The 27,357-nt window shown below is 42.8% G+C and overlaps 1 protein-coding gene across 4 annotated transcripts in view; it reads right to left on the bottom strand.

Annotated features, from left to right (window-relative positions):
* VPS13D (vacuolar protein sorting 13 homolog D) overlaps positions 1-27,357 on the bottom strand; it is a 241,591-nt gene that overhangs the window by 204,967 nt on the left and 9,267 nt on the right. For all 4 annotated transcript variants that reach the window (XM_055331554.1, XM_055331555.1, XM_055331556.1 and 1 more), the window contains exons 4-19: positions 25,479-25,669; positions 25,298-25,378; positions 19,204-19,320; positions 16,205-16,309; positions 14,736-14,906; positions 14,230-14,330; positions 13,217-13,385; positions 12,954-13,055; positions 12,585-12,786; positions 11,156-11,335; positions 9,975-10,105; positions 9,065-9,140; positions 8,481-8,651; positions 7,361-7,491; positions 5,960-6,092; positions 1,162-3,372 (exon numbers count right to left, since the gene is read on the bottom strand). In XM_055331554.1, the coding sequence (XP_055187529.1) occupies positions 1,162-3,372; positions 5,960-6,092; positions 7,361-7,491; positions 8,481-8,651; positions 9,065-9,140; positions 9,975-10,105; positions 11,156-11,335; positions 12,585-12,786; positions 12,954-13,055; positions 13,217-13,385; positions 14,230-14,330; positions 14,736-14,906; positions 16,205-16,309; positions 19,204-19,320; positions 25,298-25,378; positions 25,479-25,669 (4,272 nt within the window). The remainder of the gene's footprint in view (positions 1-1,161; positions 3,373-5,959; positions 6,093-7,360; positions 7,492-8,480; positions 8,652-9,064; positions 9,141-9,974; positions 10,106-11,155; positions 11,336-12,584; positions 12,787-12,953; positions 13,056-13,216; positions 13,386-14,229; positions 14,331-14,735; positions 14,907-16,204; positions 16,310-19,203; positions 19,321-25,297; positions 25,379-25,478; positions 25,670-27,357) is intronic.

Genomic DNA, 27,357 nt, shown 5'->3' with positions numbered 1-27,357 from the left:
ACTGCACTGTTGCTGATGAAGTGTAGGGTGCATAAAATAGAGTCTGTGAGTTACCATTAGAGCAAGACAGCCTTGTCTATGATTGAGTGCAAACTCATAGCAAGACCAAGACCAAAACTCATAGCAAACAGAGGTACAACATAAATTCATACACAAAAAGAAACAATATGCTCTATTTCGTGGCTTCAAAGTACAATGCGATGAACATTAATCCAGACCAGGTCTCTAAGCTTCCCTTAGCCTCCCATGCCAGCATTTTCCAAAGCAAACTGCTCATCTCTACCCAGCTTTCAAGTACAGATTGATCCCTCCTACTGGGCCTACAACAAAATCAAGAACAGTACCAGGTTCTAAGTGAACACCTTTTATCCCAAGCAGAGAAAGCAATCTTTAGGTAGGATGTAAGTGAACAGGTGAATTAACACCTGAGAACCACAAATGAAGAAATTCTCAAAGACATGAATTTCTTCACCAGTAAGTAAAGCCAGGCTTTAGGGCTCACCTGATGTTCATGGATGCCAACACTAATAGATTGAACTGTTTGGTTTTTAGCAGATCAGATCAAGAACACAAATATAGGCATCTTATCCCCAGACCCTGAACCAATCCATTACAGAAGATGGTAGAAAACTGTTAGGAAAATATAACATCCACAGACTAAATTTTGTATTCCGCTTTTGTCAATCCCTCCAGCTATCTTGGACTATAATATCTAACTAGCAAAGATCTACAGCTTAGAACTGAAAAAAATCAGATGTATTTGACTAAAGTAAATAATACTCTGACAGACTCCACCCTCTGAAGCATTCCTGTAAATGGGCACTCATCCAGTGTTAAAGGGGACAACCTTAAAAAAAAAAGAAAGAATTCTTATTTTGCCAAATACGGTATCCAATGGGAAAAACTGAAAACATACCAACCTGGTATGAAGCATTCTATTAAAATTCTATTTTGAAAAAAAAATAAAATAAAATTCTATTTTGATTTCTTAAATACTCACTGGGGACAATTCTAAAAGAAAAGGTTTTTGTTGTTGTTTTTTGTTTGGTTGGTTGTTTTTTGTTTTTTTTTTTTTTGGTTTTTGTTGTTTTAAGCAAAGTACCACATGCACTGGGCTTGGAATCTTTAGACAAAATGAGACAAAAGATTTGCGCTCCTCACCTTGACCTCTGTGCAAAGATTCAAAGAAATCATGTCGGGTAAATTGAGCTTCCTCCTGACTACTGGCACTGACAGACCCAGAAGAACAAAACGCCCGGCTTACTTCGGATCCAGGACCCTCTCTGCCTGCCAATTGGGTGCAATTCAAAGAATATAACTTAATGTCTTTAATTTCTACCCGCAGACGGTCACTTCTGGATTCATCATCTCCTGACACAAAATTCTGGATGAATATTTGTCCCAAGTGTCCCACCAACAACTCAGGACTCCCAGGCTTCCGAGGGATAGAAACAACAGGGGATTCAATATTTATGTTCAAGATTAGCTTTACGGTGTCGGAATGAGACCCAGCGAGGCCAAACCCATACATTTCATTTTCTTCTAAGATAAAGGATTCCCGGGCCTTCCTTGGAGTTTCAAAGAGTGATACCATCTCACTGTACTCCGCCGTCTTGGTAGCTAGTACTGTAGTGACTTTGGTAGCTGCACTTTTCAACATACTTCGAAAATTTTCTTCCAGCTCATCCATGGACAGGGTCAACTCCTTCAAAAATTTAGCAGAGTGGTTATAATGCAAGGAAGCCATCTTCAGGTTGAGAAAACACTCCTGCTTAGATTTCTCAACAAATGTGAAACTCAAAGCTTCGCTGAGGGCTGCATCTTCCAGTCTAACAAAGACAGATTCAAAGTACCCAATATCACTAACGATATTTTCATAGCCTATGGAATTCCCAATGCTGACAACATACTGGTTCTTAACATTATCTTGTGTCAAATCCATAAGCTGCAAACAGCCCAGAGAACCATTCATGTCAAATGTGCTACCCATTGAGACATTAACTTTCGTGCCGCCAATACTTGCAGTTGCAATTTTTCTGCCGTATTTCTCGCCATTTGCCATTCCCACCGTCCGAAGTAGCAGTAAATTAAGCCTGTGGATTTCCACTGCAACCTCAGTGTTCTGTTCATATGTAGACTGGTAAGCTCCTTCTTCCCTAAAGCTTCTTTCAAAATCAGTCATTAAAGGCTGAGGACTCAAATCATCTTTTTCCTTAGGAAAAGATTTTTGAAGAAAACCAATCAGTTCCACAATTGTCTCCGGGTTTAGGATAATATCCAGATTATTCACCTGTAATGAAATCACCTGAAGAGTGCTGTCCAAATTCATCGACGGGCACTCTGAACTCACAAACTGATATTCCAGTTTAATGAGGGACTCCTGTTCTTTGGTGAGAATTTTGTCAAGCGAAACACCAGTAGCTGATGGGTCATTTAGTGTGGCAGCATTAGTAGGGTGGGCTGCATTGGATCCAGAGACGGGAGACTGGGCCCTGCTATCCCGGAGGCTTCCAGTTGGAATATCAAAGCTCAAGTTCTTATGTGAAGCCATCAAAAGGTCAAAATCAGCACCATACGTCTGCATTGTGTCCACCAGGAGCAAGCCATGAACGGTCAGGGAGATCTCAACGTCGTAAGGCCTCTTCACAAAGTGAGCATTGGTCCCAAACACTTTGAGCACGGAAATGTACCGGCCATTGCTCTCCACTCCAAGCTGCATGCAGTTCACCTTAAATTCAGCCAGGAGGAGCTGCGACTCTACCAGAACCTCCCGGGTGTGCTGCTCCAACATCACAAAGCTCTGGGTTAAATTCATTACTGAGTCTTGCAAACTTCCCCGTTGCCCTCCTTGGGGAAAAATCTTCTCTTTAAACTGAGTATCTGAAGTCTTCATTTCTGGGGTAGTCAGGAGAGCAAAGCAATTCTTTAGAGCAGATATTTTATCTTCATTGATGTGGATTTTCAAGTCTGGTAAATTGCCTGAGAGCACAGCTCCAGGGTACTTGGGATCTGATGTATAAATCAGTCGACGTTCTAATTGCAGGTGAACATTGAATTTCTCAACCACGTGGGTTGGTCCCACATCAATATCCTGGACATGCTTCCAATTGTCCTTCACTCGTCCAACCATGATCTGGAGGTCCATAAATGACAGGGAGTACCTCTCATACATCTTCGTGCTCATTAAATGGGCCTGAAGCTGCTCTTCACTGAATTCAACTCCAGAAAAAGGAGGTGTTTTCCCTCCGTTACCACTGCTTGTCTCAGGAGGTGGGGTGTTAGGAGGTGTGGCAAGAGGCGTCTTATATTCATCATCACTAAACTGGTTCTCTTCAGATGCTATCCCATCTCCACTTTTCCTCTTGGAGTCATCTGCAGATAAAAAAGAAGATTAAAAGTATATGTCTGTTCCTTCCTTACTCTTCCCTTTATTGTAATAATTAAGGAAAAAGAGAATCAACCCATTCCAATTTAAAAAAATAAATGGATGAAAACTCTATGCATAAAATTCTGATTTTACCATTTACTGGCTTTAAACTTATCTATTAATTTTGAAAGCAAAACACAAAAAACAGAAAAAATGGAACCCTGCTGACATAGGAACACAGGTCAGGGAGCAGAAAAAATGACCCACTGCCCCACCACTGCCACAAGCTGCTCTCACCATTCTTACATCACTCTCCACAGTCATCTGTTTATCTTTTCCTTTATTTGTCTAGGTGTTCATTTTGCTCCCTCCACTAGAATGTTCCAGAAGAACTCAGGCCTCATGTATCTTATTCAACAATACTCCAGGGGATCGCTGTGGCTCGGTGGTTTGGCACCTGCCTTCAGCCCAGGGCATGATCCTTGGGTCCCAGGATCGAGTCCCACATCAGGCTCCCTGCATGGAGCCTGCTTCTTCCCCTGCCTGTGTCTCTGCCTCTCTCTCTCTCTCTCTCTCTCTGTTTCTCTCATGAATAAATAAATAAAATATTTAAAAAAAAAAAATACTCCAGGTGCCAGATCAGTTCTTGCAAGCAGTAACTGCTCAGCATCCCATCCCATTCCAGCCTGAATTCACAACTCAACTCTTCTCTTCTACAGACTTCTACAGTCCAGACTTTTACCGCTCAGTGCTAAGTCAACTACAAAATCACACCACTGGTTTCTGCCACCCACGTCTGTTCCATGTTCATGGTTTACAAGTTCAAGGAGGTGCTTTCCGTGGTCTTAAGATCCTTCCCTTCAGATCTAATTCCCTTTAACATTCCCCATAACACCAAACTTTGCCACTCGTGTTTGAATCTTCTATCTCTTTTCTTTTGGGTCTTCTCTCTAGGTTGAGATTATTTGATAAGCTTCCTCAACCTTTTACCCCATGAATCCCCTTTCTTCCTGCCCATCTCAAGGTAAACAGTAAGTACTTTTTGGACCTAGTCACAGTAATGAAATAACCTTCCAGGAGTCTCTTTTTAGAATATCCCTAATATTCCTAAATACAGTAAATCTCTATTTTTGAAATGAAGGTCAGAGAAATATTTTTAAGATACAAAATGTTGGGATCCCTGGGTGGCGCAGCGGTTTGGCGCCTGCCTTTGGCCCGGGGCGCGATCCTGGAGACCCGGGATCAAATCCCACGTCGGGCTCCCGGTGCATGGAGCCTGCTTCTCCCTCTGCCTGTGTCTCTGCCTCTCTGTCTCTCTCTGTGTGACAATCATGAATAAATAAATAAAATCTTTAAAAAAAAAAAAAGATACAAAATGTTGCTTGAGAAATACAAATAAAAACCACAATGAGGGCAGCCCTTGTGGTGCAGCGGTTTAGTGCCGCCTGCGGCCCGGGGTGTGATCCTGGAGACCCAGGATCGAGTCCCACATCGGGCTCCCTGCGTGGAGCCTGCTTCTCCCTCTGCCTGTGTCGCTGCCTCTGTGTGTGTGTGTCTCTATGAACAAATAAATAAATAAAATCTTTAAAAAAAAAACACACACAATGAAATACTACTTCATACTCATTAAAAAAAAAAATGGCTATAATCCAAAAGACAGAGAACAAGAAGTGTTGGCAAGGATGTAGAAATTGAAACCCCCATACGCTGCTGGTAAAACAGTAAAATGGTACCACCCTTTTGCAAAACAATCTGGCAGTTCCTCAAACTGTTAAACACGAAGTCAGCATATGACCCAGCAATTCCACACTGAAATATGACCAAGATTTTGAAAACAGGTATATACAAAAGTCTATACATGAATGCTCATAGCAGCATTATTTGCAGTAGCCAAAAAGCAGAAACAACCCAAATGCTCACCAATTAATGAATGGATAAACAAAATGTGGTATATTCACACCAAAGAATATCATTCAGCCACAAACAGAAACAAAGTACTACTACAAGCTACAAAATAGATAAATCTCAAAAATATTATGCTAATTGAAAAAAGTGAGACATAAAAATCCGTATATTGCATGACTGCATCCTTATAAAATGTTCAGAATAGTCAAATCCACAGAGATAGAAAGAATAATGGTTGGCAGAGTCTAGAAGAAGAGGTAATGGAGAGTGAGAGTTGACAGGTTTGGAATGTCTTCATAAAATGATGAAAATGTTCTGGGATTAGATAATACAGTAAATTGCACAATTCTGTCAATATCAATAATAACAACTAAACTGTCCATTTTAAAGCATATCCCAATATAACTATTATCAAAAAAGTAACAAGTGAACTTGGGGGTTAAAATGTCATAAAAAGCCCCCTTTTTTTTAGAGAGAGAAATTGAGAGAGAATCTCAAGCAGCTCCACAATCAGCACAGAGCCCGACATGGGGCTCAATCTCACAACCCTGAGAGATCATGACCTGAGCTGAAATCAAGTCAGATGCTCAAGTTACTGAGCCACTCAGGCACCCCTAAAACTCGTTTACTAGGTTAAGCATAGACAGATCAACCCATGCAGGGTGTGTCTTCACATTTATATCATACCTTGGGTATTTGTCAACAGCATTCTCCCTAGATCCACAACAACTAACACGGGATTCTTGAATTTGAAATCATCAGGAAAGATCACCTGAGGGGCAGAAATATCTAGTCGCACTGTCCACCTTTTACTCTCCTCCTGTAGAAATAAAATAAACTATAAACAACAAAACCACAACTGCAAAAACTGAACAGCATTATTAGTTGGGCTCAAGCCTTGAAAGCCACACTCAGGGTTATGGGATGACTTAAAGATCTAGGGTATTACAGAAAAAGTTTAAAACAAAAGTAGATCCAAATCCTTAAGGATTTGAGACATTATCACAGGTAAATGTTTAAAGTGGGAGAAAAAAAATTAGCAAATTACCGGACCCGGGGGGGGGGGTCTCTGATTATGGTGATCCATGGCTTAAGAAAGATCATGCTTCTAAATTTATAGGACTTAATATCTCACCGTATTACAGAAATTATGGAATTCCAATAAACATCCAAATTCAAATATTTTTACTTATTCACAGACATTAGTAACCACAAACTTTCAGGTCAAAATAGCTTAGTGAAAAACATAAGCTTTGACATTTGAAATATAAAAAAACACACCAAGCCATGAGTGTGTTCACTGTTCTTCCCTGCAACTAAAATTAGCCTTGAATATATGAATGTGGTAAAAAGCCAAGTTACATAAATGTCATCAGAAAGAAATCTCTTTGACTAAGATAACAAGAGGATACTACTTGTTGCATTTGTCTTGAAACACACACACTCGAAACAGAAAACAGGACTAATTCTTCATCCCATACCACCTTCAGTTCCACTTTACTTGGAACAGTTCTGCTGTCCCTTACACTTACAGGGGCTCTGCTCCCCAAAGGGAGCTGCACTTTCCCTGCTCCACCTACTGCTGCATCTAAGCAGGTCACCTCCATGCCACTGTGCTACAGACTGAGTTTTGCTGGACTCGTAAAGTATTTCTCGGCTCTCCTTTTTCTATGGCGTCCTCACGTCAGCTGGTCATTTAGTAGCACAAAGTGACTATCTACCCTGGAAACAAAACTGGGGCACCATTCCAGGTGTTTTTCATCTGATAATAGTAAGTGAAGGGGAATACTCTTATGCAAAACATTTGTAAAACATCAGGTACAGAAAATGGAACATGAACGAATCTTAAGAGAGTTCCAAGACGGACACAGGGAAGAAACACGGTTTAATCCCAGCCATTTGTTTTTATTCTTGATACTCTGACTGTAAAAGCCAGGAGATTTTATTTTGTGTTAGCTATGATGGATTTCCTATGTTCAGTTAATTTATTGATTGTAGTTTAAAAAAACAGGTTTAACTAGAGGAGGTGAAAAACTTGACAGAAAGAACGCCTGCCCCCACCCCTGCCCCTGCCCCTGCCCCACTTACAATGAAATCACCCACTAGCAAACGATCGAGAGTTTGTCGGATTTCCGCCTTGGTCTGCATCTTCAGTTTGTTGTACTGTCTTCGGGCAGCTTCTGCCACTCTCAGCTCAAGTTCAGACTGATAACCAAAACCTGCAAGATTAGGGATGCACAGGAGAATGAGCATTTTCAAATGGCTGGGTGGAAAAGACCACTGCAACACTGTCTCATCACCAATTTCCAACGGAGCTAGAAGACCATCTGCACAACAGTTCTACTCCTACTCGCCCTGCCACTGCAAAGGGTAACAAGAGTGAGGCAATGGTGGGGGACCTGGCCACAGGGGGGAAAGGTGGCACACACTTGAAGGGCACCTAAGTTACTGGAATTTTTGAACCATTTTCTGAAAGATCCCAGACTATTCTAAAATCCTGAAAGCATAACACTACGTTAATAGAGAAAGTGGAATTTGGAAGGAAATGCCTTCTATCAGGGACAGAGCAATAAAGCCAAGGCATTTACGGCTATCGTTGACATAAAGACTCCAAAACTGGACCAAAAACTAAAGCAGCTCCACTGTTTTAAGAAGGGAGAGAGGGGCTACATGTAGGAAAGGACTATTGTGTTATCAATGTCCATGTCAATGAAAGTGTTTTTTCTGCTTCTACGATCTCAAATCTCTTTTGGGAACAAAGGGAAGCATGAATAAAGCAATGATGACATAGAACAGCACAAGGATAAGCTCTGCAGTATTTAACGCTGCACCAAACAAGTGGAACAGACCCTGCCATCTAAAGGGAAATTCTTGAACATTCCTCCTAAATTCACAGGCCTAAAATATCCTGGGTAGCCAAGGAAACCAAGATTCTAATAGAATGGAAAGAATTTTTTAAAGTATGACAGATGAGGGCAAAGAAAACGAAAATATTTAAGATATTGATCCCTTCTGGAAAAGTGACTTTGCAAGGACAACTACTTTGATTCCATAACTAAGGACAACACCATCCATGTGCCCTCTAGGTCATGATTCCAGCCACTACCAGGTCACTTCAATGTGTAATAACCCCTGTCCAAAGCACTAAAAATGACAAGAAAGATGTCTATAGAAAGTAACATAAGATCAAACAAACAAAAAAGTTAACCTGAGGTATGAACCTTTCCCTTGTAGAAAAAGTCTGCTACTTTTTTAATAGCCTGGGGATTATATATGATGTTCAAAGGCCTCGTGCTGACATTCAGCCGCCTCTCAAAATGGCTGTGCACTGGATTTCTCTCATACAGCATCTCAAAAACTGGGTCGTCTGGGTCCGCAGCTAAAGGGAAGAACCAGAGAAAGAATATGGAACACAGCAAAAACAATCACCTTATTCTTAATAACCCGTAAGGAATTCTGGAAAAAAAGATATTTTCTAAATTATTTTCCAATTAGTTCTCATTTATGAAAAATTCATAAAATAGAGACCCTAACAAGGACTAATTTTCAGTAGGAATCCTCAAGATTGGGGTGTTATATTCACTCTCATTATGGAAACCCAGGCCTCGGAAGCCCTGCAGGCTTACCCCGGTCACACACAGGTTAACAGAAAACATGGTCTCCATGAACAACAGAGACCCACACAACAAACCGCTGGACAAAACAGGACACACTCCCTCTTACAACTGACCAGCACTACTGATCAGTAATCTTATTTCTGAAGATTAGTTTTAAGAACATATGACAAATTACCAGGGTTATGATCACTTCTGTCTGTAGATGTTGTCTGGAGATCAAAAGACTGTGAGACTCTGCCAACTTCTTTTTGCTATTAAAACATACACAAAAGGCACAGATGTCAGGTGAGAGGGGACAATTCACTGTGCAAACACTTCCTCTAGTTTTGCCCTTTGGCATCACTCTCACTTAACACAACCACATCAAAACTCATCTGACATCAGATTAGAGGACTTGCAGACTGATCTCTCTAGTCTGTGCCTTTTTCTAACCTAATATGGACGGTATGCTACTCTGCAGTCCGCGCATTTAATGAATGACTCCTAAATGAGTATGAAGTATGCATGGCTTCTTAGATTATGCTGCATTCCTCCCACCCTCTCCACAGTCCCTCCCCTAAAAAAAAAAAAATCACAGACAGAGCAAGTAGCTAAATGCTCAACTATTCTGACCGTATCTTTGCCAACTTAACAAGATCAAAGACCTAATTGGTAAAATATACTGAATGTAAAAAATTACACATATATAGGTAAGTTGAAGTGGTTCTCTTGTAAGTCTGGAAAATATCTGTGACTAAGGGTCAAAATGCATGAAAATGAATTCCAGATAGAGGAGATGCAAACATTGCCCTTGAAATATGAAAACAGTGGTGCTTCTGGCATTTTCTTCCAAAACAGAGTAAACTACTCCATTAACAGCCATGACTAAGGAGAAGAAGAAGGGAAGGAGGCACTGCTTCCTTCCAATCTGCTCTCTGACCAATTAAAAAAATCTTACTGAATTCCAGTTTGTTTTTTAATCAGCCCATCTGTCTCCAGATGACCAAATGTCAGAATGAATGGAGTTAGTGCTACTTTTTGCTCGCCTAAGTCGGGCACAGGTCACAGAGCCCTGGACGGAGCAGCCATCCCACTGCCGTACATACTGCATTCGGGAACACCAGAAGGGGAAACACGGTTCCTTCTGTGGCCAGGTCCCGAAGAAACAGTCCCCCCAGCCGTACTGAGAGCAGCGAGGAATTTCTTCGAGGAAGAGATTCTGCCGATAGCTTCACATCTACAAGAAGATCAACAAAGAGTGGATACCACGCCATGATACCCTCAAGTATTTTAAAGGTATCTGGACGACTAAGTATCATGAAGTCTTTTTCCTTGAAAGTAGAACAAAAAAGCCTACCTATATATCAGTATGTCTGTATAAGTCACTCTCTATAAATACATAAGGAATATTAAAAGCTTTGTAACAGAATGAATTCTTAACAGAGCACCTTACAATTGAGTTCGAGCAATCTGCTCATTCACACTACGTTTGTGCTATCTCAAAATTATAAAGTCAAACAAACTTCTTTTTTGGTTGTTTACCTTTAAATTATTGAGATAAGTGGCTATTTTTTGGACCAAAATAAAAGTACGTGTGATACATAAAAAAAAACATCTGCATATTCATACACCATTAATTCAAAGTCACAAAAACACATCAAACATGGTCAATCCTCACTATTCACGGGTTTCATGTTTGTGAATTCACCTACTCACTAAAAACTCATTTACAACCCCGAGATCCATCCTGGTGGTGCTTCTGAGACATGTGTAGAGCAGAAACAAATCTGAGTCACCCAACGTTCACCCTCGTAGCCAAGGGTGAACCAGGTAACATCACTCTGCTTTCTTGGTTTGGCTTGGTTCATACTGCACACAAATGCCCCTCTCGTGGTCTATTTAGTGCCAAGCTGTTTGCATTTTTGTACCTTTTGTTGGTGATTTCACTGTTTAAAATGATCCCCACACACAGTGCTGCACTCAGACAGGAGTTACAGTGCCGCTGGCCACGAGCTCGGTATTAATGAATCCCCTATATATATTAAATGAGCTGTCTTTACACACAGACACACTTGCACCAAGGTCAGGTACCGATCCATCAGTGAACGTTATGATCGGAGGCTCAGAGGCCCTCATGCCTACGTTCCCCCAGCATCAATGACCTAGCGTACAATTGCTTGGTGCTCATGGCCAGTTTCTAGAACAGAACGAGCACAAATAAGGAGACTCAAGGGGATGCTGGTGCAGGCAGGGAGCAGCAGCACCAGGCCGCTCTGTGGGGCCACACCTGACAACTCAAGCTGCAGGAAGGCGCTCTCCTCCATCTGTGGGGTGCCCTGCTCCTGGCGCAGCAGTGTCACAGAACCCCGCTGCAGCCGCAAGTGCAGTCTGGCGAAAACAAGGTCCCGCTTCGTGTACGCGCTCAGACAGGATGCATCGGTGGTCGGGTCAAAAAACTCCTCGGTGCCTGAGCAATGACAAAGGAAAGACTTTAGGAGAAAACACAAAAACCCAAAAAAGCACCACCAGGCATGCTGATTGTGGCGACGATATTATTTAACAAGTTTCTCCCTTTTTTTAGGGAAGAATTCCAAAGTCAGGAGTGACTGTTTCATTCCTAATGTAAAATGATCGCATTGTTTTGTAGGAAAGCTTATCAACTTATTCTCCAACAAGGGAGGATGTTAAGGTTTATGACAAAGTCCAGCTTAAGCAGCGCTGCCCAAAGCAGTGAAATGTTCTACATCTGCACTGTCTGGCCCAGGCACCGCCAACCACAAGTGGCTTTGAGCCCCGTGGCCAATGTGGCTAGTATAACTGAGGAAAAAAATTGTTTTTCTTTGAATTAGTTTGAATTTAAAGAGCCATTGGTTTGAAAATCAGTAAACAAACCTCTGGTGTTATAAATCAAGAAATAGATGATAACATGCGAGAGAGTGACTGCAACAAATGCACAAAGCCCTCCAGGGTGCTGATTATGTTTTATTTCTCTGCCAGCGTCTAGGTTAGACAGGAATATTCACTCTGGAAGTCACTGATCTGTAGAAGTATGGCGTGTGCACACTATATCAGTTTGCTTCAATTAAATATTTTTTTTAATAAAAATAAATAGCCATCTGTGGCTATGGCTACCATAATGGACAGCATGGATCTAAAGAGTGGCCTTGGACTGATGCTTAAGCTTCAGAGTTTTGGGGTTTTTTTTAATTTTTTTTAAGATTTTTTTAATTTTTATTTATTTATGATAGTCACAGAGAGAGAGAGAGAGAGAGAGAGAGAGAGAGAGAGAGAGAGAGGCAGAGACACAGGCAGAGGGAGAAGCAGGCTCCATGCACCGGGAGCCCGACGTGGGATTCGATCCCGGGTCTCCAGGATCACGCCCTGGGCCAAAGGCAGGCGCCAAACCGCTGCGCCACCCAGGGATCCCCAGCTTCAGAGTTTAAACCTTTCGAACTCACCTAGTCCTACAACCGCTGCCACTCAGTCCCGAAACTATGCTAATTATTCAAATTTACCAACAAAGTTGCAAATGAAGTCTCTCTCAAAAATTTCCTCCATCTCAATCTATGAACGGGAGACAAACCGTTTTACAAATGTCTACTTCTTTTATTTGAAAATACTATGGGCCATTGCACAAACAGATGGATTTTTATGAACCAAGTGTCTCCCTTCACAACAGCCAAGGGCCAAGAAGCAAAGTTCCGCTCCCACCTTACCTAGGATCTCCTCGGGAGTCCACTGTTCAGGCTGCTCTGCTGACAGTCCCTCAACCGGTCTCCCCTCAGGGGTCTGCTGCCCATACCAGCCACCCCAGCCAGGAAACCAGGATTGAAGGTACTGTAGCATCCCACTGCCTCCACTGGTCTCTGGGTCCCCAGGAGAGTCTCCTGGAGAATCAAATTGAGGCTCTCGTAGGCTCTGTGTCAACCAGAAAGGAGCAAATATGAGTCCCCAAAGACAAACAAGCTGTGACCTGCCACTGATCATTCTCTGTCCTCCCCATCCCCAAGAAGCACAGCACATCCACACGGAAGCAGTCTGAGCATGTTAGGACTGAACATATCTTCTCACAGAGGATTTCTTACCTCTGCCAATTCTTCTTGCTTGTGAAATCGCTCATGAACCAGTTCACGCAAAATCTTCAATTCCTCAAAGCTCTGTTCCTCCTCAATCCGACGCATCTCCTCCTGTTTGGGTTAAAACAAAACCAAAACCAAAACAGGTCTTATAGCTGCAGAGAAACCGGACACCTTCACAAACTACCCCAAGCACTGAGAGAGAACCCACCTGGCTTCCAACATTCCTGCTGAAAGCCAAGAAACAATGAAGATAACAACAATCCCCTCACCCTGTCATCTGCAGGCAGCAAGCCTCCTTTCAGCTTGCTGAAGTATTTGTCGGTGTAAGACACAGCATCGCGGGCACGGTGTAACAAGAAGTCCCAGGTACAACGCTTCCTCTCCTCTCTGATCTCGTTCAGGTTAGCATTCAGAGCAAAATACCACCATTCTCGGCAGCTGAGAGGTGTCATAACAATGTTAATTACCTCTTACAATAAAAGCGACTAAAACATCCTCAACCCAGGACAATGTACAAAAACTACCCTATTCCTCCTCTGAGACCTCTCTTCTCTTGCCCACCAATACTTCATGCCTCCAGCTCATCTCAACATTAGACTAAACCCAACATGTGAGTAAAGTCAATGTGCTGACAAAGAACATCAAATAATAGATTCTCAACTAAGACATCAATAATAGTAATATAGTACTGGATTGGTTTGAATTACCCATAATAGCAGTCCTGTCTACTGACAGAGTCAACTAGTGACTACAAGGTAAAGACGATCTTAAGAGAATTAGCAAGAATTTGGACACTAAAGACTTTAAAAGGCATACTTCAGAAAAGAATGAAAATACACAGATCTTTAAAATCTGTAATATACTAGACTGGTCGAGCCTATTACTGCAACAGGAAAAGATTTGTTTTTGCTACTGAAGTCATAAAGTGTGCTACATAAATGCTGCTCAAATAGCGTGGGAGCAGAGATGTAGGAAAGGAGGTACAGAGATCACTGCCAAGTATTTCCCACACAGGCAGATCCCAGTGGAGCGACACCAGTCTACCTGCTAAGTAAGACCAAGAGGACCTTAACTCTGCTGCACTCTACCTGAGAGCGAACCCACTGTGCCAACAAAATGTACAGTAAGAACATCAACACAGATCAACCACGAAAATGACATTTTAAAGGCCAAAAATATCAACTGTAGTTTAGCTCCAGCCACGTGTAAGCGACAGTGATGCACATTTCTGACCCACAGACAAGGACAGCCACACCATACGGTGCCATTTCCAAGCGCTTACTTCTCAGACACAGCCACTCGGGGCTTCCATCTTCGGAACCTGCTCTGCCTCTCCTTTCGCTCCAGCTCCTTGAGGAATGCCATCATCTGCCGGTACTGCAGCTTTTCAGCAGAGGTGGAAAGAAAGAACTAGGTTAGAACTGACGTGTTTCTTTTACTCCCTTAACATACCTCGGTCAGGCCACTAAACCGAACCCCAGTGCGCATGGAAGGCCACGTTTCAGCATCACGTGGCACTTCTCTCCAACCACAGTGAAGTATTCGTATTTACAATATGTCCTGGACTCTGCCCAGCACTTCAAAACCAAATCAAAACTAACTTGACAGCACCCCAAGCCAACCGTGTAACGCACAGTGGGTGCTACACTCGCCACACCTGTGGTCTCACAGGCACGCTCTTTCCCACTGGGGTGCTGTGAGGCATCTAGACCTTCCTGTCACCATGCTTCCTTTGTCCCAGTTACTGGTTCAACAAGGAGAATATAAAGCAGCAGGAAGAAAGAGTACCTGTGAGAGTTTCAAGGGGATGGTCTCCAAATGAATATCGCATTCAATCCGGGGAGCGTGCCGAGACCTCAGCGGCTCTTTGGAACAGTTTCTCTTCAAGAGAGCAGATGCGCACACAGGCTCCAAGATGTAGTGATGATCGCGGCTCTCCATGCTCTTGTCCATGGCCTCCTGAGTGTCACAAGAATGTCTGTCATCATGGCAAATGTTTTCGGGATCAAGTTACATGCTGGTATATTACCGAATTTACAGTTTATTACCTCAGAATACCAAACCAGGACAAAAACAGGAATCTAAAGCTTGCTAGTATTTTTTTTTTATCTATATTTCTTATTAGTTAAAACATTCCCATGGTTCAAAACTGAAAGGCAAAAAAAGGTGAAATACCTCCTTCCAACTCCCATCCTCCAGCCACCCAATTATTCTCCCCAGAGGCAACCAATAATACCAGATTGTTCTGTATCCCCCAGAGGCATTCTGTATATGTTCAGACTGATCCACGATTTTCTGGTCTTTTAACCATTCTCACACAAATGGTACACACGTTGTCTTACCTCGGTTCTTTATTTTTTTTTTAATTTTTATTTATTTATGATACAGAGAGAGAGAGAGAGAGAGAGAGGCAGAGACATAGGCAGAGGGAGAAGCAGGCTCCATGCAGAAGCCTGACGTGGGACTTGATCCTGGGACTCCAGGATCACGTCCTGGGCTGAAGGCAGCGCTAAACTGTTTAGCCACCTGGGCTGCCCAAACTCAGAATTTTTTTATCCTTCACAAGCACTAATACTTTATGTCCCATGATTTTAATGACTTTCTAAGTACTTCTTAAAGGAATACCACCAAAGGTGACATTTCAACATATATATAATAAGAAAGATCTTCTTTAAGGATCAGATCTGGTGCTTTGTTCACTTAAAATCCAGATGTCAAATTTGTGACAGCTTAAAGAATAGGTAACTTGGGAATCCCTGGGTGGCTCAGCGGTTTAGCGCCTGCCTTCAGCCCAAGGTGTGGTCCTGGAGTCCTGGGATCAAGTCTCACATCGGGCTCCCTGCGTGGAGCCTGCTTCTCCCTCTGCCTGTGTCTCTCCCTCTCTCTCTCTCTGTGTGTCTCATGAACGAATATTTTTAAAAAATTAAAAAAAGAATAGGTAACTATAATACAGGATGTTAGATGCATACCATGGACTACTATGCAGGAGTCAGAAGCAATGAACCAGAAATATAAATAGTGACAATCTTAAAAACACAGCTTTAAGTGAAAAAAAGGAAAGGAACCTAGAATGCAATACGAATGTGAAACATATCAGAACACTGTATATAGTTCAGCATTACATGCACGCAAAGTACCTCCAGCAAACTCATTTGGCATGGACACCAGTGGAGGAAGAGGGCTGTGGGCGCGGTGATCAGAGCCACCGAGAACAGAAACCCATGCAGCAGCCCCACACCCTTCCATGGGAATCGTACCTGTAACTCCACCTGGGGCAAATCCCCCAGCAAAGTGCAATCGACATCCCAATAGACGCTGAACTCTGCTACGTCTAGTTGCTTCTTCCGCATTAACTTCTGTACCTGATGTAAAACAGGGAAGACCACATGAGCCTCTTTATTCACAGACTTATTCATTCAATAAACCAGGTCTGAAGAGGCCTGCATCAGCACTTTGCAAGGCACTGGGAAAACAAAACTGAATTAAAACATGGCTTTGCTCTTAAAGTGTTCAAAATCTAGCTAAGTAGGGATACACACACACATCAATTTTAATGAAGCAGAAAGCAGAAGAGTACGTAAGATGCTATGAGCAAACAAAAGAGAAAATGTCACCGTGTAGACGAGCATCAAAAGCTGTATGTTTCTGGCACAAGGTAGGCAGGGTAGGAGGGAAGCATGGGGACACAGGTCCAAGTGTCCGGTCCACCATACAAAAGGCCTGGCAGCTTCAGAAGCTGGTGACTACATCTGGGTAAAAGGAGCTCTGTATTCACGGTGTGAGGGCAGCACTGGTACAGGTGCACAAACACACACTTGGGAGTAGAGTTAAGTGCTAATAAAAGCAGCTTGGAACGCAACTAGGTTTACTGGGTTAAGTAGTTAACCCAAAAATTCACGTCCTCCTAGAACCTGCGAATGTCACAGTATTTCGAAATAGGGTCTTTTTTTTTTTTAAAGATTATATTTATTTATTCATGATAGACATAGAGAGAAAGAGAGAGGCAGAGACACAGGCAGAGGGAGAAGCAGGCTCCATGCAGGGAGCCTGACGTGGGACTCGATCCCGGGACTCCAGGATCGCGCCCTGGGCCAAAGGCAGGTGCTAAACCGCTGAGCCACCCAGGGATCCCCCTGGAAATAGGGTCTTTACAGATGTAATCAAATTAAAATGAGGTCATAGTGGATGATCGGGTCCCTAATCTAATGACTGGCATCCTAAGAAGAGAAGGCAGACACACAGGGGAGAAGACCATGTGAAGACGGAGGTGGAAGCTATACACCCAAAAGCCAAGGAACGCTAAGGCAACCACCAGAAGCAAGGAGGGACGGTTTCTTCCTCAGAGCCTCCAGATAAAACTAGCCCCACAAACACCTTGATTCCGATTTCAGGCTTCCAGAACTAAAGAGAATAAATTTCTGTCATTTCAAGTCATTTAGTTTGTGGTAATTTGTTAAGGCAGCCCAAGGAAACTAATACACTAGCAAAGGAAGTTTAGGCCATACTAAGGAGTTTGGACTTCATACCTGAAGGGACATGGAGCCACCAGGTTGTGAGGTAGGCATGCCACCAGGGGCAAGTATGTGTTTTAGAAACAGAACTCTGGCAAAAGTGCAAAGTAAAGCTTCCCACCCTGGTGTGCTAGAGAAAAAGAGACATGAGTGTATCAGGAAATGAGCAAATTTATAGGCTCAAGTTACATTTAGAAATATCGGGCTTGGGATCCCTGGGTAGCTTAGCGGTTTAGTGCCTGCCTTCAGCCCAGGGTGTGATCCCGGAGTCCCAGGATCGAGTCCCACATCAGGCTCCCTGCATGGAGCCTGCTTCTCTCTCTACCTATGTCTCTCTCTGTGTGTGTATCTCATGAATAAATAAAATCTTAAAAAAAAAAAAGAAAAAAACAATACCGGGCTTAACCACCTCCAGTCCTCAGCAGTCACATGCATTTGCCCCAGGGTCCTGTCCAAATAATATCTTTTTCCTATGTGTGCCATGATGTGGAAGACAGTGGGAAGCATTGGTTTAGAAAGAAACAATGGCCTGGGATGGAAGCAAGGTCGTGGAACAGCACGTTTATTATTAGCCCAGGCCAAAGCTTAGAGGATACTGAACTAAGGCAGTTGCAGCAAGGATGACAGGAAGAGACATATTTGAGACATTTTGCAAGGAAACTGGCCAGATGCTGTGAGCGGCTGGATATTGAGGTTAAGGAATATGAAGCAAAAGGATGAGCACAGGCTTGTGGAGATAAGCATAACGGTAAGGACACATGCTCCAGAGCAAGGGTGGCAAACTTTTTCTGAAAAAGTCCAGGAAGTACATATGACCGCTTTGTGGATCAGAGTTTCTGTTTTAACTACTCGACTCTGCCCTCTGGGGCACAAAAGCAGCCTTGAAGCATATGTAAATGATGACTGTGACCACGATCCAGTAATTCTTTACGGACAAAAACGGGGGTAGGGGAGATTTTGCTCTACGGTGCAGTTTGCAAACCCCTACTCTGCAACTGGTCCATGTGGGCTCAAGACCTGGTTCCACCATTCCATCACTCTGTAACCTTAGCGTCCTTAGCTGTGTGCAGTATGAGGCTAACAGTGGTGGTAAAAAGTACTGATAATTCAATGCGATAAATCATGTAAGCACTAAGAACAGTGGCTGGCACAGAAAACAGCTCAAAGGATGTTAGTTTTATTCGTTGTAACATTCGGTAACTTGGTAGAGAATAAAGGGAAAAATTTGGTTTCAGGGAAGCAAAATGGGCCAGTGGAACATAAGGGGATAATTTTGCTTATGACAAGCCTAAAACACCACAGAGATGTCCCATAGGTAAAGACCTCGAACGAGAAGGTCAGAAGAGAGGTGGAGAATGGGGTTCAAGACGTGAAGGCATCAACCAATATTGCCCCGGCACACCAATTCTAGGAAACAGAAGCCTACCCCAGTAGTACACATAGCATGAGAAGAAAATCAAAGCTGAAATCCTTTCTGTGACTCAGTTTCCTTGTGCATAAAATGAAAAAGAACCACATTAACATTTAAGGTCTGAGTGAAATAACGAAACATCAGAGAAAATGGGCCACTTCCCTATTCCGGCACATTAATCTGTTGACACAGCAAGAAATATACATTCCCACCAAAGAACGTGGTAAGAAAGAATGCGGTCTCCTTTACAGAACATGCAATGACCAAAGGCAGCGCCCCAAATTCCCCAGAATCAGTGCTTTCTTCCTAGCTTGCAAGCACAGTGCATACTCACAGGTTCATTCACAGCATTCTGCATGGACACATTCTTAATACAGATGCCGAACGCAAAAGGATGGGATGGATTAGTAATACCATCTTCGAAGCGCAAATGAACATCTTGAATTTTTAACTGCAAAGGGGAGAACAAAGGAAAATGCATTTAGACATGTGCTACAGGTAGACGTCAAACTGCCCTTGAGCATTTAAATAAGCCACAGTAGTCCCGTGGCGGCCGAAGAGGCGGTCAGGAAGTGGGTGCTTCCTGCTGGGCCACTGGCCGCTCCGCTTCGGTCTGCTCCACTTCGGTCCGCTCCGCTTCAGTCCGCTCTGCAGCGGGAAGCGCCTTCCCGACAGGACATCAATGCAAGCCTGAATAAGAAAAACAATTTCTTCCTCCTAAGCCATGGCATATCAGTTATATAGAAATATCACTTTGGGAAACAGTCTCCAAGAGAGCCTTGATGAGCTCATACAGTCTCAACAGATCACCCCCCAACTTGCCCTTCAAGTTCTCCTTCAGTTTGATAAAGCTATAATTCAGCATTGGCACAGAGGGTTAGAACAGTCAATTTCGGGATCCCTGGGTGGCGCAGCGGTTTGGCGCCTGCCTTTGGCCCAGGGCGCGATCCTGGAGACCCGGGATCGAATCCCACGTCAGGCTCCCAGTGCATGGAGCCTGCTTCTCCCTCTGCCTATGTCTCTGCCTGTGTGTGTGTGTGTGTGTGTGTGTGTGTGTGTGTGTGTGTGTGTGACTATCATAAATAAATAAAAAAATTAAAAAAAAAAAAGAACAGTCAATTTCAGGGGCTCTCTAAATACATACAGATTCTGCGATAACGTGTGGACTTTTGTGTTGAATGATGTTGAATTCAGAGAGGTGACAGAACTTATTAAAGTGGATAAAGTGAAAATTGTAGCCTGTGATGGTAAAAATACTGGCTCCAATACTACAGAATGAATAGAAAAAAAAATCGCTTTTTTATGTATCTATTATTCATCAAGTTTTTGAAGAGAAGCATAGAAGAGACTTTTTTTTATTTATTCTAGCATCGCAGAAATGACTACACTGTGCTATATATACTAACAGAATTCCAATAGAAAGAAGCTTATAGGGCAGCCCCCGAATCACAGCAGTTTAGTGCCGCCTGCAGCCTAGGGCGTGATCCTGGAGACCCTGGATCGAGTCCCATGTCAGGCCCTCTGCATGGTGCGTGCTTCTCCCTCTGCCTGTGCCTCTGCCTTTCTCTCTCTCTGTCTCTGTAAATGAATAAATAAAAATAAATAAATAAAAGAAGAAAGAAAGAAGAAAGAAAGAAAGAAAGAAAGAAAGAAAGAAAGAAAGAAAGAAAGAAAGGAAGGAAGAAAGAAAGCTTATAACTGTAGCCTCTTACATTACCTTTTCAGCATGAAGAAAGTTTTTTTTAATGACAAACATTGTTGCCTTCCTAAGAACGTTCTTGAATAAACTCATTTTAAAACTCCAAAATAAATAAATAAATAAATAAATAAATAAATAAATAAATAAATAAGCAAGCCACAGCAGGCACCTTATACAAACATTTACAGCATACACATGTCCAATGTGACAAGAATTATAAACACAATCCTGAGAGTTATAATCACAAACAACATGAATGATGTTCCTTTGTGATTGGTACTATCTCCAAAAAAGAGCTGTAATGCTTTTATCAAATCATTTCAGAAGATCCCTTTAAAAAACTAAACTACATACCACTGGATCTAGATAACTGGTTCTCTTACGACACCTTAATCTTGCCTCTGGGTCTCTACGCCTAGACACAGGAACACCAACAGGACACATACACTTTGCACTACTTATTTCCCCTTGTCCCTGTAGGTGAGCCACAGAAAAAGCACTCTGCCTCAGTGAATGAAAAATTGTAACAGAAAGTGAAAAGACAACCTACAGGATGGGAGAAAATATTTACAAATCATGCATCTGATAAGGGACTAGAATCCAAAATATATAAGAAGTTCTTGGGATCCCTGGGTGGCGCAGCGGTTTGGCGCCTACCTTTGGCCCAGGGCGCGATCCTGGAGACCCGGGATCGAATCCCACGTCGGGCTCCCGGTGCATGGAGCCTGCTTCTCCCTCTGCCTATGTCTCTGCCTCTCTCTCTTTCTCTCTCTGTGACTATCATAAATAAATAAAAATTTAAAAAATATTTTAAAAAAAAAAGAAGTTCTTGGGGTACCTGGGTGGCTCAGTTGCTTAAGTGTCCAACTTCAGCTCAGGTCATGATCCCAGCATCCTGGGATTGAGTCCCTCAGCCGGCTCCCTGCTCAGTGGAAATGCTTCTCCCTCTCCCTCTGTCCTCCTCACTGCTTATTTGTTCTCTCTCTCTAATAAGTAAGTAAAATCTTTAAATTTTTTTAATTTTTTTTTTATGATAGTCAGAGAGAGAGAGAGAGAGAGAGAGAGAGACACGCAGAGACATAGGCAGAGGGAGAAGCAGGCTCCATGCACCGGGAGCCCGACATGGGATTCGATCCCAGGTCTCCAGGATCGCGCCTTGGGCCAAAGGCAGGCGCTAAACCACTGCACCACCCAGGGATCCCATAATCTTTAAAAACAAGAACAAAATATATAAGGAGCTCTTTCAATTCACTAATAAACCCATTTTTTAAATGGAAAAGGGATCTGCATAGACATTTCTCCAAAAAAGATATACAGGGATCCCTGGGTGGCACAGCGGTTTGGCGCCTGCCTTTGGCCCAGGACGCGATCCTGGAGACCCGGGATCGAATCCCACGTCGGGCTCCCGGTGCATGGAGCCTGCTTCTCCCTCTGCCTGTGTCTCTGCCTCTCTCTCTCTCTCTCTCTCTCTCTCTCTGTGTGTGTGTGTGTGTGTGTGTGACTATCGCAGATAAATAAAAATTAACAAAAACAAAAACAAAAAAGATATACAAGTGGCCTTAAGTACGTGGAAAGATGTCCAACATTAGCCATTAAGGAAATGCAAATCAAAACCACGGCAACTTAGCACCTCACACCCGCTAGTGTGGTTATCCTCACAAGACAGACAATAATAACGGTGGATGAGGGTGCAGAGAAGTTAAAATGTTCCCACATCAATGGTGAAACTGTAAAACAGTGCAGCCTCTTTGGAAAAAACAGTTTGCCGGTTCCTCATAAAATTAAACAGATTTACCAGATGACTCTAACAATTCCACTCCCAGGTATATATACTCAAGAGAACTGAAAACGTGTATTCACACAAAACAATATACACGAATGTTTACAGCAGCATTATTTGTAACAGGCGAAAAATGGAAACAGCCCAAATGTCCATCAACTGATAGGCAGATAAACAAATGTAGTATATTCCGAAAACCGCAAAACCTCTCAGTATGGATACTCCATTCAGCATTCAGCCTCCTAGGCAGAGAGATCTGAGCACATGTTAACACAGCTTCTAGCAAGCCTAAGGCTGTGTCCCTGGGACATTCCAGCCTCATTCTGAGTTCCTGTCTGGAAAAGCTCAGGACTGTTTGTTCCAGCCAACGCCTGACATTAGGTCCCTGACCTCCCTTTCTTAGAGCATGTACCAAAGACAGCTTACAATTGTGAATCCTTTCTCTGTCTCTATGAGATATGTATGTATCTCCTACAATCGAGGACTTGAAAACCATTCCTCTGAAATGTCATCACCAGGAAGGACAAGACCAGTCTCAATCTCAGTCTCTGTCTCTCGGAGCATAGAAGCCCAGCTAGCAGATACAGCTGATCTTATCACATGGACACTGACCCTCGGTCATTTTTCACCTGAGCCCTCCCCCACACGGATCCCCTGCCTCACTCTCCCTGTCACCTCTGTGCAAACTGGAGTAGAGCTCTGTTCTTTCCACTTCTGTCAACAGTTATTGGGGAAAAAAAAAAAAAAAAACAGTTATTGAATAAAAATCTGTTTCTACCACTATAACTAACATTCAACTTTATCTCTGACAATCTGTATCTTTGATGGAATACACTATTCAGTCATAAAAAGGAATCAAGTCCCAGCATATGCCACAATATGGACGAACCTTGAAAGCATTACGCTAAGTGCGAGAAGCCAGACACAAAAGGCCACATGGTGTACGACCACATGGATAGGAAATGTCCAGGGATCCCTGGGTGGCGCAGCGGTTTGGCGCCTGCCTTTGGCCCAGGGCGCGATCCTGGAGACCCGGGACCGAATCCCACATCAGGCTCCCGGTGCATGGAGCCTGCTTCTCCCTCTGCCTGTGTCTCTGCCTCTCTCTCTCTCTCTCTCTCTCTGTGACTATCATAAATAAATTAAAATAAAATAAAATTAATTAAAATAAAATAAAATAAAATAAATAAAATAAAAAAAAATAAAATAATAAAATAAATAAAATAATAAAATAAAATGAAATGAAATGTCCAAAATAGGCAGTTTCCATAAGGGAAGTAGTTCAGTGGTTGCATGGGGCTAGAGGGAGCGGAGGAAAGGGTGTGGCTATACGTGGGGATGCAGTTTCTTTTGGGGGTAATGAAAGTGGTCTGCCATTAGGGACTGTAATCTAGGCACTTTGTAAACACACTAAAAAAACACTAGAGTGAGGAGAACCCTGGGTGGCTCAGTGGTTTAGTGCCTACCTTTGACCCAGGGCGTGACCCCAGGGTCCCAGGATTGAGTCCCACATCGGGCTCCTTGCATGGAGCCTGCTTCTCCCTCTGCCTATGTCTCTGCCTCTCTCTCACTGTGTGTCTCTCATGAATAAATAAATAAAATCTTAAAAAAAACACTAGAGTGGAGCCGCCTCACCTGGGTGGCTCAGTGGGTTAGGTATCTGCCTTTGGCTCAGGTCATGATTCGCCTAGGATCAAGACCCTCATTGGGCTCCCTGCTCACCAGGGAGTCTACTTCTCCCTCTCTCTCTGCCTCTCCCCCCACTTGTGCGCGCTCTCTCTCTCTCTCTCTCTCTCTCTCTCAAAATAAATACATAAAAACTTTTTTAAAAAATTAAAAAAGAGGGGATCCCTGGGTGGCGCAGGGGTTTAGTGCCTGCCTTTGGCCCAGGGCACGATCCTGGAGACCCGGGATCGAATCCCACGTCGGGCTCCCGGTGCATGGAGCCTGCTTCTCCCTATGCCTATGTCTCTGCCTCTCTCTCTCTCTCTCTTTCTGTGTGTGACTATCATAAATTAAAAAAAAAAAAATTAAAAAAGAAAAAACACTAGAATGTATACATTAAAAGTGTGAACTTCAAGGGATATGAACTAAATCTCAGTTCAAGCTATTAGTAAAAATAATGATGAATTATTTAAAATAAACGACAGCTAAAAAAAATACAACTGTCTAAAACAGAATTCAAAGCACTCACCTCAAATGTACCAATCTCTCTGTCAATCTCATGACAGTTATGAAACCAACAACCTCCGACAGTTTGAGGGGAAGTAGTATACCTTGAAACCATTTGGCCTGTGTCACATTGGCATTGCAAGAAAACCCCAGAGGCGCTATGTATGGGCTTACTCTTAGGGCATTTGTGAAAACGAGAGCAGACCCTGGTCTAGTTTTTGAGGATGAAACAAAACTGTAAGTAAAGCAGAAACCGTGGCCACCAGCCCTGACACTGTAACTCATCAAACCACCACCAGATCCATCAGTAGGAGATTAAACATCTCCGTGGGCTGTCCGCAATTCACTATGGAATCAACTAGAAACCGTGTATTCAACCTCTCTCGTTCTACAGATGAAGAAACCAAGACCGAGAAGTGAAGTGATTTGGCCCGAAATGATAAGTCACAAAGGTTTAGGTGACCTGGCTTCTAAGGAGGCACATCCTTTCGGCAAGTAAGAGTCCAACATTCAAAAACAAAGCAAAATGTGAGTGAAAGGAAAACTCCTACTGACACAAGGTGAAGCAAGAAAAACCCATGTCTGCCCAGGGCTGGAGACTTGCTTTTTAGGTTTTCCTTTGGCGCAGCCTGTAAGAGCTGACCTGAGCAGTCAGCCATGGCTCCGAACATCATTTCAGTTGAACCCACAAGAAACATGGTACCGAGAAGCACGACACAGTTAAGCTGGAGAAGTCCCTGTCATGTTCATACTTTATAAAAAGTCAGGAGGACTTACTTCAATATTCTCCACAATTCTCGTAACTACAGAGGCGGTAACTGAATACCAGTAGGACTCCCCCTTCCGCTGGCGTTCATTCTGCAAAGGAAAGAGCTGGTGTTAGCAGATCCAGTGCTCTGCTCACTTCATGTCTCACGGTGGCTGGTCTGGGTCTGGTGGCCGACGGGGTGCGCCTCACCTTCCATCTGTCCTCCAGGGCTTGAAGCAGAGCCTTCTTGCGCTCCCTCTCCAGGAGTTTCTCCTTCTCATCATCGAAATCCTCTAGCTTTTCAGGGGCTCCAATTAAGTGAAGGCTGGAGATGGAGATCACCCAAGGGTCCACGTGGGGGCGATAAAAGGGAATCTGAAGAGTTACCTTCCCAATTAAGCCTGGGAAAAAGCAAAGTCTTGTCAACTATCCATCCACATTTTTGCTTCTTACTGGTTTTCTGCATCCTTTTAGTTTTCTATAAGGAGCATGAGTATTTTTACCATTTATTTTTTAATCTAAGAAAACAGGCAGCAGGTTCTCATACATGGGAAATAGAAAGTTGTAGGCTGAGATCTGTAAGAACGAGGCACAATAAAGTACATGGAAAAAGCCCAAAGTGGGGGCGCCTGGATGGCTCAGTTGGTTAAGTGCCTGCCTTCGGCTTAGGTCACGATCTCAGGGTCCGGTCCTGGGATCGAGCCCCAAGTTGGGCTCTCTGCTTACCAGGGAGCCTGCTTCTCCCTCTCCTCCCCACTTGTGCTATCTGTTGCTATCTCTGTCTCTAATAAAATCTTAAAAAAAGAAAAGCCCAATTTGACCCTATCAAATGCGACACCTCGCCTCTGCAAAGTCCTTCTTCCCCAAGTGAACTACCTCTTAAACTTCCTTGTCTTTTCTCCCCATAGCACCTGCACAAGCCCATGAGCATGAAACTCATTTCTTGTTCATTATTAGTGGGCTGGTTGAGAAGCACTTCTTGGCAGTTACCAGACTTACTCACAGTATATCCAGTCTTGAACATGCCAACCGAACTGTGGTTAAAATGCTACAGTGGCACTCTATCGAGAAAGAATCCTGATTCTTCATGAGAACCCAGACTGATTTCCCAAGTGCTACCATATCTAGCAGTCTCCTAGGACACAGGTCTTCTTTAAATTCAATTAATAGGAGGTAAGTTACCACGAAGGAATAACGCAAAAGAATATCTGAACTGTCCTAAAGGATCTCTGGAAGATTCACATGGCCCAACTAATATGCTCCCTCTGAAAGAAACACATGTTTTCTGAGTGATTTCTACCCTCTAAGATCTAGAATTCAAATAGGATTGATTTGTTGAAGATAGGAGAATATTAACACCAAGTGATCAACTGTGTAATCCAGTAATAAATCAAGAAATGGCAACAAATAATGAAAATAACATTTTAATTTGGATTTTATCTAGAAAAGTGAAAGTCTTTTCTATTTAATAATTTATATAATAACTCAAACCACATACCAACTCACAAAGAATTTAATAATAATTAGTGTGCGATTGTAATTCTAACCTAAATTATTGGGGGGAAGAGGCATGTTTGATAAGTTAGATGACAGCAAAATATAACCTCTGTTACATTTCATTTACTTTTTGGAGAAAAAAAAAGTAAAAGAGGGTCATTTTTGCAAAAATATTAGGAAACTTCATCAATTTCCCACAAGAGCCTTTCCTAATCCTTTGACATTCAAATAATAACTCTTTGGAAGTGCCCTCAGTATCATCATTCCTCAGTTTCTTTCAGAGTCTCATTTTTCAGTGCCTTTGCCTGTGATTCCAGCAGTTCACCCATCACTCGAAGTGACTTCAAGAAAGCCTAAATCTTTTGCAAGATTTCTATCCTACTTCACCCAGCAACTGATTTGCACTGTACTTGCATTTTACTGTAACATAAGTACTCAAAAGTAATGAAAAGACTGACATCAACAAGCTATTACTGAATGATGACGGTGCGTCTGAATAGGGACTAATTTTATACATGGTCATTTAACAAAGAACTTTTATAAGGATTTTATTTTTAAGTAATCTTCATACCCAACATGGGGAACGAACTCA

The sequence above is a fragment of the Nyctereutes procyonoides genome, unplaced genomic scaffold, assembly GCF_905146905.1.
Source record: "Nyctereutes procyonoides isolate TBG_1078 unplaced genomic scaffold, NYPRO_anot_genome, whole genome shotgun sequence".
Lineage (NCBI taxonomy): Eukaryota > Metazoa > Chordata > Mammalia > Carnivora > Canidae > Nyctereutes > Nyctereutes procyonoides.
The sequence above is the reverse complement of the archived record's forward strand: the minus strand, read 5'-3'. Positions and strand labels throughout refer to the sequence as shown.